The sequence below is a fragment of the Motacilla alba genome, chromosome 4, assembly GCF_015832195.1.
Source record: "Motacilla alba alba isolate MOTALB_02 chromosome 4, Motacilla_alba_V1.0_pri, whole genome shotgun sequence".
In the NCBI taxonomy this organism is placed as follows: Eukaryota; Metazoa; Chordata; class Aves; order Passeriformes; family Motacillidae; genus Motacilla; species Motacilla alba.
In genome coordinates this window covers 34926288-34942793 of record NC_052019.1, presented here as the reverse complement: position 1 = coordinate 34942793, position 16506 = coordinate 34926288, and the positions used below count along the sequence as shown (strand labels likewise).

Here is a 16506-nt window from a genome sequence, read left to right as displayed (position 1 = left end):
GCTTTTTTTGCAGATAACTGGGTAATAAGGCATTTTTTCTTATTTGTATACATGTCAGGTACAGTGGATTGTACCAGCTTTATTTGTACCAGCTTTATTGAAAGAAATCAAGAACTATCTTTGGGACTGTAGTTTCACACTCTATTGGGTACCTTCCCACTGTTTGCATCACTTTGACACAAACACAGCAATGGTGATAAACTGAGCTGGACCAGGAAATTCTTCTGTCTGAAATATAATTCGAGGAAAAATACTTTTCACTAAGCAAGTTCCACACTGCAAGCCACCATCATCTGGCTTTCCCTCCTCCAACAAAGGAGGAGGGAAAAATAGAAGAGAAAACCAAGTGGATATTGCTCAATAAGTGTCCGTGAATCTTAAACCCACATAGGCACATGATAACCCCAGGTGGAGTGGGGTCTGGTGGAATGCATTTTGTGACTCCTGTTTGATGGGATTAGTGTGTTAGTCTGCAGCTCCTTTCAGCCCCTCAGCATGTAGCCACGGTCCCTGCGAGCGAGGTGCAGCTACAGCTGAATGAGTCAATATTCATGTCACTTTATCAAACCGAGTCAATTTCATGTCACTTTTCATATGCTTGGCTTGACAGCTGGGGCGTCCAGGGACGGACGAGCAGCCCCCGCAGATCCTCGGGGAGCGCAAAATCCGCCCTTCTCGCCCGGCGCTGGTCTCTGGTGCCCTCCCAGTAACGGGGAATGCGGCTTGCGAGCTCTGAATCCCAGCCGCCGCCCCAGCCGGAGCCCGCACGGAACAGTCACACAATGACAGCATCACTGAGGTTGGAAGAGACCCTCAAGGCCATCCAGCCGCACCGCAGCAGCCCCTAATCCACGAGGCGCACGGCGCGGCCGCACTCGGGCGTCTGCGGGAGCAGAGCCAGGGCCGCGACCCCACACGGCCCGCGCGCGCCGCTCCCAGCAGCCGCCCCCGGGGCGCGCGCGCGGCCGGCTCGTTGCCCGGTAACGCGGCGGGGGCGGGCGCGCGGGTTGCCCGGAGACGGCGCTGCCGTGCCCGGCGCTACCGCGGCCGCGCTGCGGGCCGGCAGGTGAGGGACGCGGGGAGGCAGGGCCGGCGGCCGCCCCCGAGCAGCGGGCGACAGCGCGGCGGCCGCGCCCGGCAGGGCAGGGGAGGTGCGGCGTGGTGCGGCGTTTCTTGCCTCGCGTTTCTTGCCCGGCGTTTCTTGCCCCGCGGGGTGCGGCACGGCCCGGGAGGTTGCGCGCCGCCCTGCGCCCACCTGCGCTGCGGGGACGGAGCGGCCCCGGGCAGCTCTCGGGGCTGCGGGCGGTGTCTGAAGCATCCAGGAGCCGTCTGACGGTATTATCGGGATTTTACACCGTTCTGGGGACTGTCCTACTGTGTGTGCGTCTCTTTACAATCGTGCTTGTGAGAAAACGCGAACTTAGGATCGAGTAAAGGCGGAGGCAGCAATCTCTAAAAGAGGAAAGCAACGCTTGTCCTCCGCAGGGAGGGAGAGCTTTGGGCTTGTTGATACTATAAATGCTTTTCCCAGCTGGGGCGAGAGTGGGAGAGGGAAGAAAAATCAAGCTTAGAGAGTTAAAAAAAAAAAAAAAAATCATTCAAATACAAAAGCAAACTACAAGCTAAATAAGCAAAGCTTATGAAAGTGAATTTAAGACAGCAGACTCTACAAATGAAGAAATAAGTTTAAGGGGTTTTTTTTCTGTACAGTAAATTCTTCTAATATCTTAAGAGATGTTGCTTTACATAGACATTATCATGCAACAATTTAAGAAACTGTTTTGGAAGGCTTGAAGATGGCAGGTATGAAATCAAAGTCTGAGCGAGATCTTTAATTACTTGTAATGCTGCAGTGAAGAACATAATCCTGGATTTTAGACTCAATACAAGACCATACTGGTCTTAATAATGGGGTTAACCATGGAATGATATAGAAAATAAATATTTGGAAATGTCCTTTTTCGAGTGCTGAACCATATTGGTTCAAGAGTGTCCTGATTGCCACGCACTTAGTCTTTCAAAAATTTAATGGGCTAGGAAGTTCATTGTATCTCTTTCTAACTAATTTTAGATGGTTTTTATAGGAGTGTTGAGACTTTTGGTTTTGTACCTTGTTTAAATTTTTTGCCATGGCATTATGCAGCTACCTGCCGTTCATAGGAGTATAACAGGGGAAGAATTCTGGTAAGAAACACACAACAGTTAGATGTTCTTCAAACTTTAGTAGAGTTCTTTTGCTTTAAGTTATTTCTGGTAAGGCATATTTCCCACTGTTTTAAAATAAGTTCAAGGTTCTAATCCTTGTACTTCCTAATTTTTTGTAGTCCTAAAGTCGGGAAAATACACTTCTGTTGTGGCATTTGTTTCCTAATCACATGCACAACTGCATAAGTTACTGATACATTTTAAGGTTTCTGTTAGAGAATAAGTGCCTTGCATTAATCAGTCCTAGATGATTTTGTGATGTCATTATTATTATTTTGCATTTCAAAACTGTTCAAAAGCTTCAGTTAAGACTGTAGTCATCTTTGACAAATTGTTGTAACCCATATGGAGACATGGTGGTATAAAGAATTTGCAAAGGTAATATGGAGTATGTATGGAAGAATACGGATACTGCAAACATTTAAAAATATCATGGGGCTATTGTTTTACTTACTGATTTTTTTTTTCCACTTATTACTTATTCTCCCTGATAAGATATCTAGAGGCTTCTTCCTCCGTTACAGGATTCCCTATGTTGTATTATATGAAATCTTGGACTCATTGAGTAGCTCTGGCTGTTTAAAGGACCTATAACACACAAAAAACTTGTCATTTGGTCATCTGCTATGAGGAAAATTCCCACATAGAAAGAAGTAAAGGAGGTCCTTGGTGAATCCTAATGGTCCATTTAATTCAGTATTTTATTTGTAGCGGTGGTAATAGGTGATTATAACTTAAGGAAAGCAGAATTTCCTCTTCCTGCAGTCTGTGAATTGAAGTTGATGTGGCCAGTAAGACTCACTTCACCAAGTCCTGGTGGTGGTGATGTGTAACTGACATTATTTGTTTTATAAAGTAAAATATAGGCAGCACAAGAGAAGTAAATATTAATAAAACATTTGAATTACAGAAAGTGGCTACAAGAACTGTGAATTCCCCTGTAGGGTATAGGCAATTCGATGACATCCTATCTCTCAGGCTAGCCATTATTTATGGTAGAAGCTGAGCTGTACTATGGGCACTGGAGAAAGAGAGAAGCTTTTATGGTAATCTTTTCCCCAGTTGCATCCTATAAGCACACCTTGGCTGTATCCATTGGGGCCGTTTATTCCTTATCCTGTTCTAGTATTGGTTGGAGAATTTGGTTTTTCTGGTATGTGTGGGATTTATTTGGTTATCAGTAAAGACCTGTAGAACTTTGCTGACTTTTTTTATTTGTTGACAATATAATTTATTAGTTCTCAGAGTGATGTCAAGTGTAGGAACTTGCCTCTTCCAGTGCTTCCTTTGTTGGTGTTTTATTTTATGCTGATGACCTTGACTGCATGACCATGCTAAGTCTTCTCCTTAGATTTTCTTTTTCTTTCTTGGACTACTTCGTTTGATTGTATGTGGAAAACTGTTTGTAAGGAAACAAGTTGATAAGTAGTGATTTTTAAGATCTTCATCAGTGGTGAATCCTTTTTCTTTTTTTTCTTTTTTTTCTTTTTTTTTTTTTTTTTTGTTGTTGTTGTTGTTATTGTCCAGTATCTAATTTCCCATTTATTGATGGTAGAGGCTCTCAGAAGCAGTTGTTGCAGTGGAAAAGGATTGATGTAATCTTTTTTTTTTCCCCTTGTGCTGTGTATTATATGCCTATTGATGAGGTTAGTATTGCCTTTTCCCTACTTAATGATTTTTTTTTCTTAATGCTTCTACTGAATATAAATTTGCTTTGGTTCAGGAACCTTCACCTACCTTCTAGCACCATGACCAGTTTGAACCCAGCTGATTAGCATGTATGATATCTTGATTCAATTATCATTTCTATATCTTTGATAATTGCCTCCTTGTTTCATTGTTTTTTAAACCTCTGTATTTAAATGTTTTAAACCATCTCTCTTGAATGTGCTAACCAAACATAATGCATGAATGGCTGGTAAAATGATGTTAGGCCTCCTTCTGTGTTGACAATATATTTCCTAACGTGTTGTACATCTCTTCTGGCTACATCCTGTTGGTGGCTCATACTTTTCCCATGGTTTATTACATCCATTGTTTGACTGATTTTGTAAGGGTTTTTTTTTTCCCTCTTTCTCTCCTTTTGACTGATTCCATTCTACTTGATGTACTGTAGTTGTGTAGTATGTACTCAATTTCATGGTCTCTTAAAACCCACCACCTCTATGTGCAATTTTTTTGGGAGGGTGAGAAGGGGGATGCAACACACATCATTTATCTCATCCCTTTGAGTTGAATGTTTTAACATCACTTTGTTGCTGTCTTAGGTGTAATTGTTGACATTTACTTGTACCATTAGATAACATGCTCTGTAACCTCTTTCTTAATAAAACGTATATCACCTAGTTTGTTGACAGTCTGAAACCTAATTCTTTGGTTTTAAACTTGGGTATTATCTCTTTCAATCTGGCTAAAGAATCATTTGGGGGTTTTATGTTAGAGTTGATTATATTTAATGTTTTTACCCTACATAGGTTAATCAAAGTCTAAGAAAACTAATTAAAGCTACTATTTTCATTCTCCTAACTTCCTTTTCAAGTTGTTACCTATTGTCTGAAAATACCTGTGATGGAGGACTGGTAATGACGGGTGAAAGAGGATATGTCAGATCCAGGAGATCAGTTTCATACATTGGTTTAGATTTTGGAAAGAAAGATTGAGATTTCTGCTGTCAAGTGTGAGGTTAGTGTTGAGAAGAGCTCTTCTTGACACTGACCATCTGTTGCTAACCTAAGCACATCTTTTATACCTAACTGCTGGCTGTCATCGGTTCATGTACTTATATCCCATACTGGTTTCCCAGAGAATCAAGGGCAGTCATTTTGCAGTTAAAGGGTTTCTTCTTTTGGGGTTTGTTGTGATGGTTGTTGCTTTTCGAGGTTTCTTTTGCCTTTATGGATATTTGGGCACAAGTAGCTCTGAAGTGTCTGAACAAACTTGTTAAACTCACTGTGCTGTAAAACTTCCTAGGGCAGAAAATTTCACGTTTTAGAACATTATATTGGAGATATACTTTTCAAGAGTTGACCTCTTTTTCTAATAAAATCAAGTTTTTCTTGCCCATGTCCAGCTTTAACTACTAGTTCAAATTTGGAAAATTAGTAAGTTGATATACAACTGGATATCATCCCCACTTTGACTGTTCAACCTTTCTTATCTCAGCAAATCCATTAACAAATACAGTTGATTTTAAATATTGCTTTGAGTTTCACAGCTAGAAAGAATTTGTTTCATTTCATTAAATTATTTTCCTACTTTCAGTTTATTTTCTTTGTGGTCTTTTTTGGACTACAGTTGCTGACATTTTTTTCTTCATAGATAAGTTTTTGGTACATGAGAGAGTGCTTATGTTATTTGTTATATCTGCCTTAGAAATGTACTTTATGTTAATTAATATTTAATTTATATTTATCTTAACATCCAAATCAGTCAACTATAGTATAAAAAGTTGATGTAAATCAAATATTTACTTTATAATGTGTGCATTATAATTGCAGACAGGGATTTGCACTATTACAATCTAAATTTATTAGAATCTAATATGTCTCTGAAGAATATGTTATAATGGAATGACTTATGTAGACATAGATAAAATCTTGTAATGATGATACAAAAAAATACATGCAATATATTTCTTGGCATATGAACCATTTGCTGACAGACCAAAAAATTCTCAAGTGGCCATGGGGAGTTAGCTACCTGCCAGGTTAAATCATAAATGGGACACTTTAATGTTGACTGCATTCAAATTTTATACAAGTATTGATTATGAAACTGATACAAGTATTTCAATATAGACTAACGAATAAGACTGTAATTTTTCTCTGTAAATATAGTCCTTTTTGTCTTTTTTTGATCAAAGATACAATTGGCAATATTTAAAATTTCCATTTTTATATGTATTCTTCACAGAATTAGAATGACATCTGCTAAGCCATAGTAAAAGTACTATAAATATATATAAACTTACTTTTTTTTTTTTTCTGAAGAGGTGTTAATTTATTTTCTTGGAAAAAGACTATAAAGCTTCATTGAATTTATTTTTAAAATCCAGTTATAGAACATCCTTAAGAAGATACATGATGAAGTCCAATCCATTGCTATTGTTGGTAGCTAAAGCTTAATCTCCTCTTATAAACTGATAAAGCTCAATCTTAAAAGTAGCTTGTGAGAAGGTTGTGTGAAAGTCTCAGCCCAGTGTAGATCTGGTGGTGATGATAGTGTTGTACATGTGTTACTAACAGCTTATTCCAATCACTGTGAGGTGGCCTGGTTGTTCTGTATGTCATCTTGTCCTGATAAATCCATACAGCTTGTTGGGAAAGAGCAAGTGAGGGAAAAAATAAAAAAAGGACAACTATTTAGAGCCATGCTATGTTTGTGCCATTAGTAGCCATTAGGAGGAGTTGGGGAAGTCCAGGAAAATCTAACTGTTGCCTGACCTCGCATGACATAAGATTGCTGAGGTATAGGTTTGCTGTGTCGTTATCATATGATTGGTTCCTGCACAGCTTTACTCTAAATATTGTATTTTAGGATACTTGGCATCCATACATGCTTTGTGTTCTCAGTGCAAAGATTCTTAAAGTGCTAGTTAATAATTAAAAACTGAAGATTTAATTGACTACTGTAGATGTTGGTGTAATGAATTTGCATAATGGCATATAAATTATGAAAGTAATTAATTTCCATACTTTTGTAATTAAAGGAAATTTTAAAGTATTTTGTTCTTGGGTTGTTGTGCATTTTTGTTATGAAGACATTCTTATAATGAGTTTTGTGTCTTTAAAGCAGAGTCACAGCATGTTAATTTTTACTAATTCAGTAGTTAAGACAGATAATTTTTAGAGTTATGATGGGACATATTATGAAATTATGTCAACATGGATTGGCAGGACATTTTCTCACAGAATTGAGTACATCAAAAATGAAAAATTCTGAGGTAAAAATTGAATTAGTTGAAAATAATTCTTAATTTTGAAACATATATAATGCTACTGATTTATGGCAAGAATATATCAAACATGACTTTTTATAGAAGTTAAGCAGACAAATGTCTAAATGTTTCTGTAAAAAATAGTTAAACAGAAACAGAAACAGTGGTTAAAGATGTGTTTGAAAAAAAGTTCATGGTTGGTTGTACATGGTTGTACAGTATATCAACTTCAAATTATTAATTAACAGCAAATTTGGCAGCAAAAGTGGAAGATCAAAATATAGGTTTCTTACCTCTCATAAATTTCTGAAAATCTTTATTCATAACTAAAGAGCATTGCTGATTTCTGATATTGCCAGATAACATGGGAGAGTAGCATATGTTGCTCATTCCAATGCAATATAGGACATTATTTTCAGTTGTAATCTTTTATCCTCTGTTTTCTAGGTAAATTATACATGTATGTTATATTTAGGTACAGGTTTTTTCAGTGTGTAGAGATTGAGGCTGCTATACTCTCCAGCATATTCTTCCTGATTCTTAATTCATGTGTTTTTAAAGAGCAAGCTAGTAGCCTGCTCTTATACTAAACAGATATCTGTACTCTAATGTCCAGAAGTTCAACTTTGATATGAAATACAAAGAGAAGATAACTGCTGGTGTTTTTTTGTTGTTGATTTTTTGTTTGTTTGTTTTTGATTTTTTTAAATGAGTTTCCTTTGGGAGGTGGAGTGGTTGGTTTTATTTGTTTTCTTGTAATTCTTGACCATTGTAGTGCTGAACTTCAACAACACATTGTGATGTTCATATGGTAAAGCGTTATTATTTTCAATATCCCTTCCACTTTTTCCTTCTGACTGTTTTAGATTTTTTATATTTATGCCTAGTCAATCTGAAATGAGCTAAAATGAGAGTACCTAGTTCCAAAGAGAGGACTGTGAAATGCCTGCTGCACAAGTTCAATCATAGAATCATAGTCTATCTCCAGTTTGAAGGGGTCTGTAAGGATCATTGAGTCCAATGTCCTGCTCCTTGCTAAACCACATGACTAAGAGCATTGTCCAGATGCTCAGTGAAATCTGAATGGTTTGGTGTCATGAAAGCTTCAGGAGGAATCTGTCCCAGTGACTGACGCCCCTCTCAGTGAAGAACCTTTCATTAATGTCTAACCTGAACATGTCCTGACACAGTTTCATGCTATTTTCTTGTGTCAGCTCAAGAATTAAAACATTTCTTCTGCATCAAATGAATAGGATGTTTTGTCTTTTTTTTTTATTCCTTCTAGAATATTGTAAACAACTTTATTTTGTTGGGCAATATATCATAAAAGACTGTATATGCCTTGAAGATGTCTCTTTTGGTCTGATCTATTATAGTACATTTTGTTGTGCTTAAATTGAGATCAAAGAACACTTAACTGGAGGTACCAACTGGACTTCAGGTTGAGAGCATACTAAGTTACTTGTAAAACACTTAATATTATTATTAATTACAACAATTTAAGAGATCAAACACTTGGAGTTTTTTCATAATTTTATTATAATATTTAGTGCACATAGTTTTATTCATCCAACGCATATTTTTTGTTATACCTGTGTGTCATGGTTTAACCCCAACCAACAGCCAAGACTCACTCACCCACTCAGCTACTCTCTCACTCCCCCACCAGCAGGATAGGGGAGAGAATCTGCAGGGTAAAAGCCAGAGAACTTGTGGGTTGAGATAAAGACAGTTTAATAGGGAAATCAAAAACCAAGCACACAAGCAAAGCTAAACAAGGAATTCTTTCTCGCATGGGCAGGTAGGTGCTCCACCATCTCCAGAAGAGCAGGGCCCCATTAGTGGTTACTTGGGAAGACAAACACCATCACTCTGAATGTCTTCCCCTGCTCCTTCTTCCCCTTGCTTTATGTACTTGGCATGATACAGTATGGTCTGGAATATCCCTTCGGTCAACTGGGGTCAAGTGTCCCAGCCTGAATTTCCTCCAGCTTCACACACACACCCAGAAATACCTTGGCTCTGTAATCTATATTAATTATAATCTCTGTGTTGCCAGTTCTGTTCAGCACAAACCCAAAACATATCCCCATACCAGCCAGCCACTGGGAAGAAAATTATCTCTACCCTAGCCAAAACCAGCACACTATATTATAATAGTTTTCCCAGCATTTGGAGATGAATGATGAAGTACGCAAAAACATATAATTGCCTCATAATGCATTTGCAGTCTTTCTGGTATTTATTTTTTCATGTATAATTTAACACCAAACTTCTTAATTTATTCACAGGTAATTGTAACAGATATTTTTAAGTAGTTTAAGTTCCCATCTGCTATCCTGAGAAGATTTTAATTACATCTGTACTTTTCAGTTGAAGATATTTACCAGTTTATTGAAAGGATAATACAGTATCCATATCCACTTTGGCCCATGCTTCCCTGATGATGCTGAAACTAAATGTGAGTCACAGTGTTTGTCTGCCTTGAGAGACTCATTGTTCTGACAATTGTTCTGAGGTTGGTATTGAGACTAGAAAACAGATCACATAGATGGTGGAGCAGCTACAGGCTGTTGTGGTTTGACACTGGCCAAACTTCAGGCACCCACAAAAGCCACTTGCTTACCCTCCCCTGCCACAGCTGGGCAGAGGAGAGAAAAATTAATGAGGTGTTCATGAGTTGAGGTAAGGATTGAGAGAAAAAAAAGTCCAAGGGCAAAACAAGCTCAACTTAAAGGTACAAAGTGAATTTATTGCTAACTAAATCAGAGAAGAATAATGAGAAGTAAAATAAGCCCTTAAAAATGTCCTTTCCTCCCCCAGCCCCTGCCTTCTTCCCACTGACAGTGCAGTGAGACAGGGCATAGGGGTTTGCTCAGTTCATCACCCCAGGTTTTCTTCCCCTGCACAGGGAGAGGAGTCCTCCCCCTGCTGCACCATGGGGTTCCTCCCACGGGGGGCTGGTTCTCCATGAACCTCTGCAGAGTGGGTCTTATGAGTGGGTCCACTCTCATGAGCAGGAGTCCTCCCAAAACTGCTGCAACGTGAGTCCTTCCCATGGGCACACAGGCCTCCTAAAGCTGCTGTGGTGTGGGTCACTTCCACAGGCTGCAGTCCTCCAAGGACAGGCTGCTCCAGCCTGGAAGCAGGGGCCCTCTCTCCACCAGGTCTCCCACTGGATCACAGCCTCCTCCAGGCATCCATCTTCTCCAGCATGAGCACCTCCCCCACAGACTGCAGGTGGATCTCTGCATTCCCCATGGATCCCCAAGAGCTGCAGGGGCACAGCTGCTTCACCGTGGTCTCACCATGGCCTGCAGAGGAATCTCGGCTGTGGCACCTGGAGCAGCTCCTTCCCTCCTTTTCCACTGACCTTGGTGTCTCTGCTGTTTCCCTCACATGTTGTCACCTCCTCCTCTCGTCTGACTAGAAAAAAACTGTGCACTTTGTTTTGATTTCCTTCTTAAGTATGTTATCAGAGAGGTGTTACCAACCTCTCTCATTGGCCCAGCTTTGGTGAGCAGCATGTCCATCTTCAGAGCCATCAGGAATTGGCTCTGCCAGGCATGGTGGAAGCTTCCAGCAACTTCTCACAGAAGCCGCCTCGGTGGCCCCCTCACTACCAAAAACCAGAGGGTGAAAAACCAATACACAGGCACAAAAAAGAAACAAAAAATGTTTTTTTAGATGGTGGAACAGCTACAGGCATAAAAGAGAAACAAGTATGATACTATTGAAGTACTTGTAATTCTTTGATCAAGATTCTCAGTGAAACTATGTGCCCTTATAAAAAAGACACAACACCCTGAAAGCAAAGATTTTCCTTAATGGGCAAGTATTAATTTACTTGAAACCATGATTTTCATGTGTAACAATCAGTAATAATGTGGATATGTTTTAACAATTTGTAAAATTTTTGTTCACAGAAGCGGTACAGGAGTAATGTTTTCCTTGATTGCTCATACACCATGGTTATGGTCAGGGATTTCTTGAGCAGTGTCATTCGAGGTGACTGAAGTGCAGCAATGTTTCTCATACAGTTTATGAGACCATGCAGTTCTGTGCACTTTGCATTGTTAATGCTTGAGCTGAAGTCTCAAACGGCAAGTAATTTGAAAAACTTCAGCAGCATTGTAGGAAGTTCTTCTGTATATTCTCGTGTCTGTATCCATTTACATGGATGACTGTAAAACTACAAAAAATCTGATAATCTTGGAATTCTACTTCCTATTACTGGGTATCTTGATTTAAATGTTTATGGGTTTGTGTGTGTGGTTTGTATTTTTGGTTTGTTTTTTTTTTTTCTCCTTGGCTGTCAGAAGTTCTGAGTTAGAGGTTGTGAATCAAAAATATTGCTGTTTTTCTTTATTCCACTGGAGAATATCACCTGCTTATACAGTACCCTTAATGGAAGCTACACATTCTGGGTTAGGACAGGTAATAACACAGAATTGCTCTGTGGAATTGGCAAGTAATGTCGACCAGTTAGTATCTGGTACTTTCAACTACTTTTCCTACTTTACTTTGTTTATTTCTTGATTAAACAATAGACTTCCCTGTTTAGTTTTTTGTTTTATTATATTACAAACTGTGGAGAACAGCTTGTTAAGTCAGTATAGAAAGGCAGAAGTTGTCGGGATCCTAGGTTTCTTAAGAAACTGTTTTGGTTTTTTTTTAGGTCTGCACAATCTCTTTTGAAGGTTTGATAGTTGCTGTAACCATACAGTCAGGAAGATTTGTATGATAATGTCTCCTAAACAGCACAGCTGAAGAAGTATATTGCTGCAGTACTGAAATGTGGTAGTACAGCTTTTATTCCTTTTTACCTTTCATTTTCACTGGCATAATGCACTGTGAAACCTAATGTGAAACTTGGAAGCATACCAGAAAAGGATACTATCTGCAGAAGGAATAAATGCTGTCAGATATGTGAAACTCCTCTAAGGAAGAGAAAAGAAGCAGATCCATTCTGATGAATTAGTTAAATTAGGCTTTTTACATTTTTCAGCCAATGCTGGTGACTGCAGCTGAGCCCTTTAGGCTCTGCTGGCTGTGAACAAGGGACTTGCAAATTTTTTTTCCTCTTAAAAAAAAAAGTTAAACCGATGCTTGGTATTTGCGATAATTTTGGCCCCTCCTACTGTGCCGATTGAAACCACTCCCTACATAACCAAAACAAATCATTCCCCATGATTCTGAGGATATTTTATATTTCAGTACAAGCTTTTGTACACTGAACTACATTTTGTAGATAGTACATTTTTAAAAAATGAAAGTAATTTTTTTTAGGAGACAGATAAGAATGACTCAAACAGCACCTCATTTTCGGAGCTCAGAAACACAGCAAAATCAATCTTGAAGCCCTAACCTGCTTCATATTTAAATACTGGAATATATAATCTAATAATTACTTTAGTATTGAATTCTGTTTTCCATTAGAAATAATCCAATAGGTAGAACATTTAAATTGCTGTTAAAAGTATTTCAGCTTACATATTTATGAATTTAAAACTTGTTAATCTCAAATCATACCATAGACTTCAGATCTGATCTTTGAGTAGCTTATGGTACTGTTGAATAAATTTTAGCACAGGATTTATTGTACTTATATGTGTTCAGATTCTGTATTTACTTCTTTCATGGCTTGGATGACTTATATTTCCCACTGGTTTGATGAAGACGATTGGTATGAAGGACAACAAAGAGTAAGAATTGCTTAAAGTAATATTTTCTCTTTTACTGTTTTTATATTTTTCTTATTTAAGCTGCTCTTTATTATTATATTGATAATATCAAAAGTAGTATTTCTATAGTGGTATAGGAAGAGATTTTTAGTAGTTTTAGTGAGGTGTTGAATTATAAATAAAGCATATCCAAAATGAGTTTTTTGAAAATTAATGTTGCTGCATAAAAGGTACTGGAAGTGACAATGACATACTTGCATTTTTTAGGTTGCATAATTAAACAAGTAATAATTTTTAATATGCAATGAGATGGAACGCAAACATTACATTTTGTTTTATTAGAAGGAATTAATATGCATGGATAAAAATAAAATAGTTATAGGTAGTAATAGGGTAAACCAAAAATATTTGGGAGAGATTAAATTCACCTAGGGTCATTTCCAAGTTGTATCTTGGATAGCTTTATGTTTTTATTAGCATTTTTCTGAGGAGGAGTTGTTACTATAGCAACATTTGCAGGATAACTTGGATTTATTTTTAGCATTTATTAGTTGCATGTCTACAGCTGCTTTCATAGATTTATGGTGGGAAATGAATATAAGTCACATTTCTTTCACTGTATTAAAGTCTTTTATGGTACCTTATATTTCTGTTATTTCTTTTTCTGTTTTCATTGTCTATGGTCAGCTAGTTAGAATGCAGGAAATGCTAGTGAAAGCAGCTGCTTTCATAGTATTATTGTGTATTACTTGATAATGCCAGCTATATGCTCACAAGTATAAAAAAACTGGCAGATATTAATACTGTTCCACTGTTCTCATTTTACATGTCACTCATGATATGGATACTTCAGATGTAGAATTACCTTTTAATAGCTGTCATCAGGGATTCAGATGTGAGATGTGTCAAGAGGTAACTTTATCTGAAATCAGAACAGGCTTGGCAATTTGCCAGCAGAAAAGCAATCTTCTGGTGACTGTTGTAGCTCTGGATTGGAAGATGAGAACAGAATCTTATGCAGACTCTTAGATGCTTCGTACTGTGATCAGGCATGGTTGTATACATATCTCTGTGTATTGCACACATCATCTGCAAACTATGATTAAGCAATGCTCCGCAGATAATGGCTTTGTTATCACTGCTAGATGCTTTCATATTGATTAGGTGTGTAGTCCAACATTGCTGGTGATTTACTGTTAGAAATATCAGCATTTCTCCATGCTTGGAGAAATGTGTGGCTAGTATGGCTCTTTAGATTATCTTGTTAAGGTGGCACAATAAAGGGTATTCTAGTTAAATGCACTAGTATAGTGAAGACAATCAAAAGCGCTACTTTGTAAGACTTATTATGTAACATTTTTTTAATGTTATTGCCTTATGTTTTCTAAGCAAGGTATCTATCTTGGATTAATACATTTGGGTTTTATTTTGACTGTTTGTTTCTGAAAAACAGCCTCAGGCTGTGATTTCAAGTTTCAAACTTTAAGGAAATGTCCAAAACTTCTTCCCTTGTGAAGCCAGAGATCCTGTGGTTAAATCAGTTCTGTTAGTGATTTGGGTACAAGTTTATTGTGAGGGTTTAAAATGGCAGTGAACACTAGTAGAACATTTGTTAATTTCAAATAATCTTTTAAATCAGAGTATTATTTTCCTGGTCAGTGTCTGAATAAGTGAATACCCATTTTGAACACTTGCTAGGTTGTCATAGGTTAGGAAATGTCATCTGCAAATTCTGGTTGCAAGAGTCTAGCCAAAGCTTCTGGTATTTTTGGGGAATCTTGTTGAAATTTAAAGCCTTGTCCAAGGCACCCTCTTCCTTACTGTGGTTGGCCTTCTGGTTATCTGGGAGCTATACATGGCCTATGTGCCATGAACTATATGTGCTTCACAAAATTAGAAAAAACTTTTCCAATTTTTGCAAATTATCTATACTGCTTAGTGGTAAGCCACCAACCAGCCTGGCACTTTAATAAGCAGTAGATTGCCTTGGTAGAATTCTCCTGGAAAGTATGAAGGGCTTCACTTGTGTAGAGAAGTACATGTGTAAACCTACATAATTATTCTACATTGTTCTACATTGTGACTGTCACTACTAATATAGGCAGACTTCATTCATCTTTTGCCCAGAAGCAGTTGCTTGAGTAGTGTGTGTTGTCTCAGACTATTCAGAGACCTGCAGTAGTAACTGCAGTTTAGTAAGCCATGTCAAGAGTGCAAATTGGTTAGCATTTTGCAGTATTCCAAAGTAGGAAGAACTTTTGTTTTTTCTGTCAATGTTTTCATATTGTAAGTTATATATTGGCTTTTAAGCTGTATATATACCAGAGTATTTCCATATACACCAGAGTATTTCCAATTACCCTTATTTCATGAGTCAGGAAAAATGAATAAGAATTTAATTTCCTGACATGACTATAATATGTTTGATGGTTCTCAGTTCCACTGGAGGAACACCAGTGCTAATTATGTTTGTGTTTTTACTTGTGTCTCAGTGCTGTTGAGGCAGACATTGTCAGTCAGAAGTAATTTTCTGCTCTGTCTTGCAAACATGCCAACATTTCTTCATAAGTTTGAAGACCTTCAAGCTTTTAGCAAGATAAAATGATTGTTGATTATCTGGTGCTTCTAACTGGTCCCACTGGATAGGGTAATGAATTTGAAACTCTGTGGTTCACAGGTGACATTTTCATCTCCAATGGATTTCCTCCCAGGGATGGGTAAATATACCCAATGTTTTCAAGGAGAAATAATGTGATATAATGTCTTTATATCACTAAAGATCTTACTAATTATTATGTTATCATTGATTTGCTGGCAAAAATATTGGTACCTTGGGACAGTAGTGTGGATGAGATATAACAGTTTTATATGTCAGACATACAGGAGTGACAGCAAGCTTTCCACATAAGAGACAAACCCACATAAGAGAAGAAACAAACCTGATGAAAAATAATGACAATAGAGTGAACAGAAGCAGAAGACACTAGCACTTTACTGTTTGTAGCTGTTAAGAAACTACACTGAGGCATATTGATTAACATTAGGCTACTCTATGTCCACTTTTGTATGCATGCCATATTGCATATTTGGATCGGTCAAACACCACATGGACTACAATCAAAGCACATGTGAGCATCTGTTGTTGCTTGTGCTTGATGGTTAGACATTTATGGATGCTGATAATATGCAAGCACTGTATTGATAATGAAAGTGTTAAGTGGTGGGTTTAAAGAGCTATTATTATTCTACAAGTGTTTTCATAGTACGATTGGGAAATACAGTGAAATACACTGAGTAGCTGAAGCAGAGAAAAAGGAGTTAGATTAAAATTAAAATGGTGCCTGTTAAATAGCTGCAGTTGCCAGGCTACTGGCACTGCAGTTTTGTGTGTGGTGTGACACAACACTCAGTCTGTTCTCCTGCATCCTGTAGTAACTGCATTATTCGTGAACATCGAGATTTAGTTCCTCCATCTGTCAAGTAAAGTGATTTCATTCTACAATGAGAACAATATTTTCCATTTTTGGGACGAGCAATGTATTTGAATGAATTTGGAAATTCTAAAGTGCTTTGCAAAAATTGATACCTATGCTAAGGTAGGGATTATTAGGCATTTATCTTTAAGTTATTGATATGAAGCCATGGTATGTATCTAATCAATTCAGTTGTTATTTTTAAATA

At 37.8% G+C, this 16506-nt stretch overlaps 1 protein-coding gene across 5 annotated transcripts in view; it reads left to right on the top strand.

Moving 5' to 3' along the window:
- The first annotated feature begins 697 nt into the window (after positions 1 to 697).
- Positions 698 to 16506, top strand: part of WDR17 (WD repeat domain 17) — a 55058-nt gene continuing 39249 nt past the window's right edge. For 2 of the 5 annotated variants that reach the window (XM_038134352.1, XM_038134351.1), the window contains exon 1: positions 10422 to 12846. In XM_038134352.1, coding sequence (XP_037990280.1) covers positions 12751 to 12846 — 96 coding nt within the window. In that variant the 5' untranslated portion in view covers positions 10422 to 12750. The other 3 variants (XM_038134355.1, XM_038134354.1, XM_038134353.1) reach the window with 3 other exon arrangements.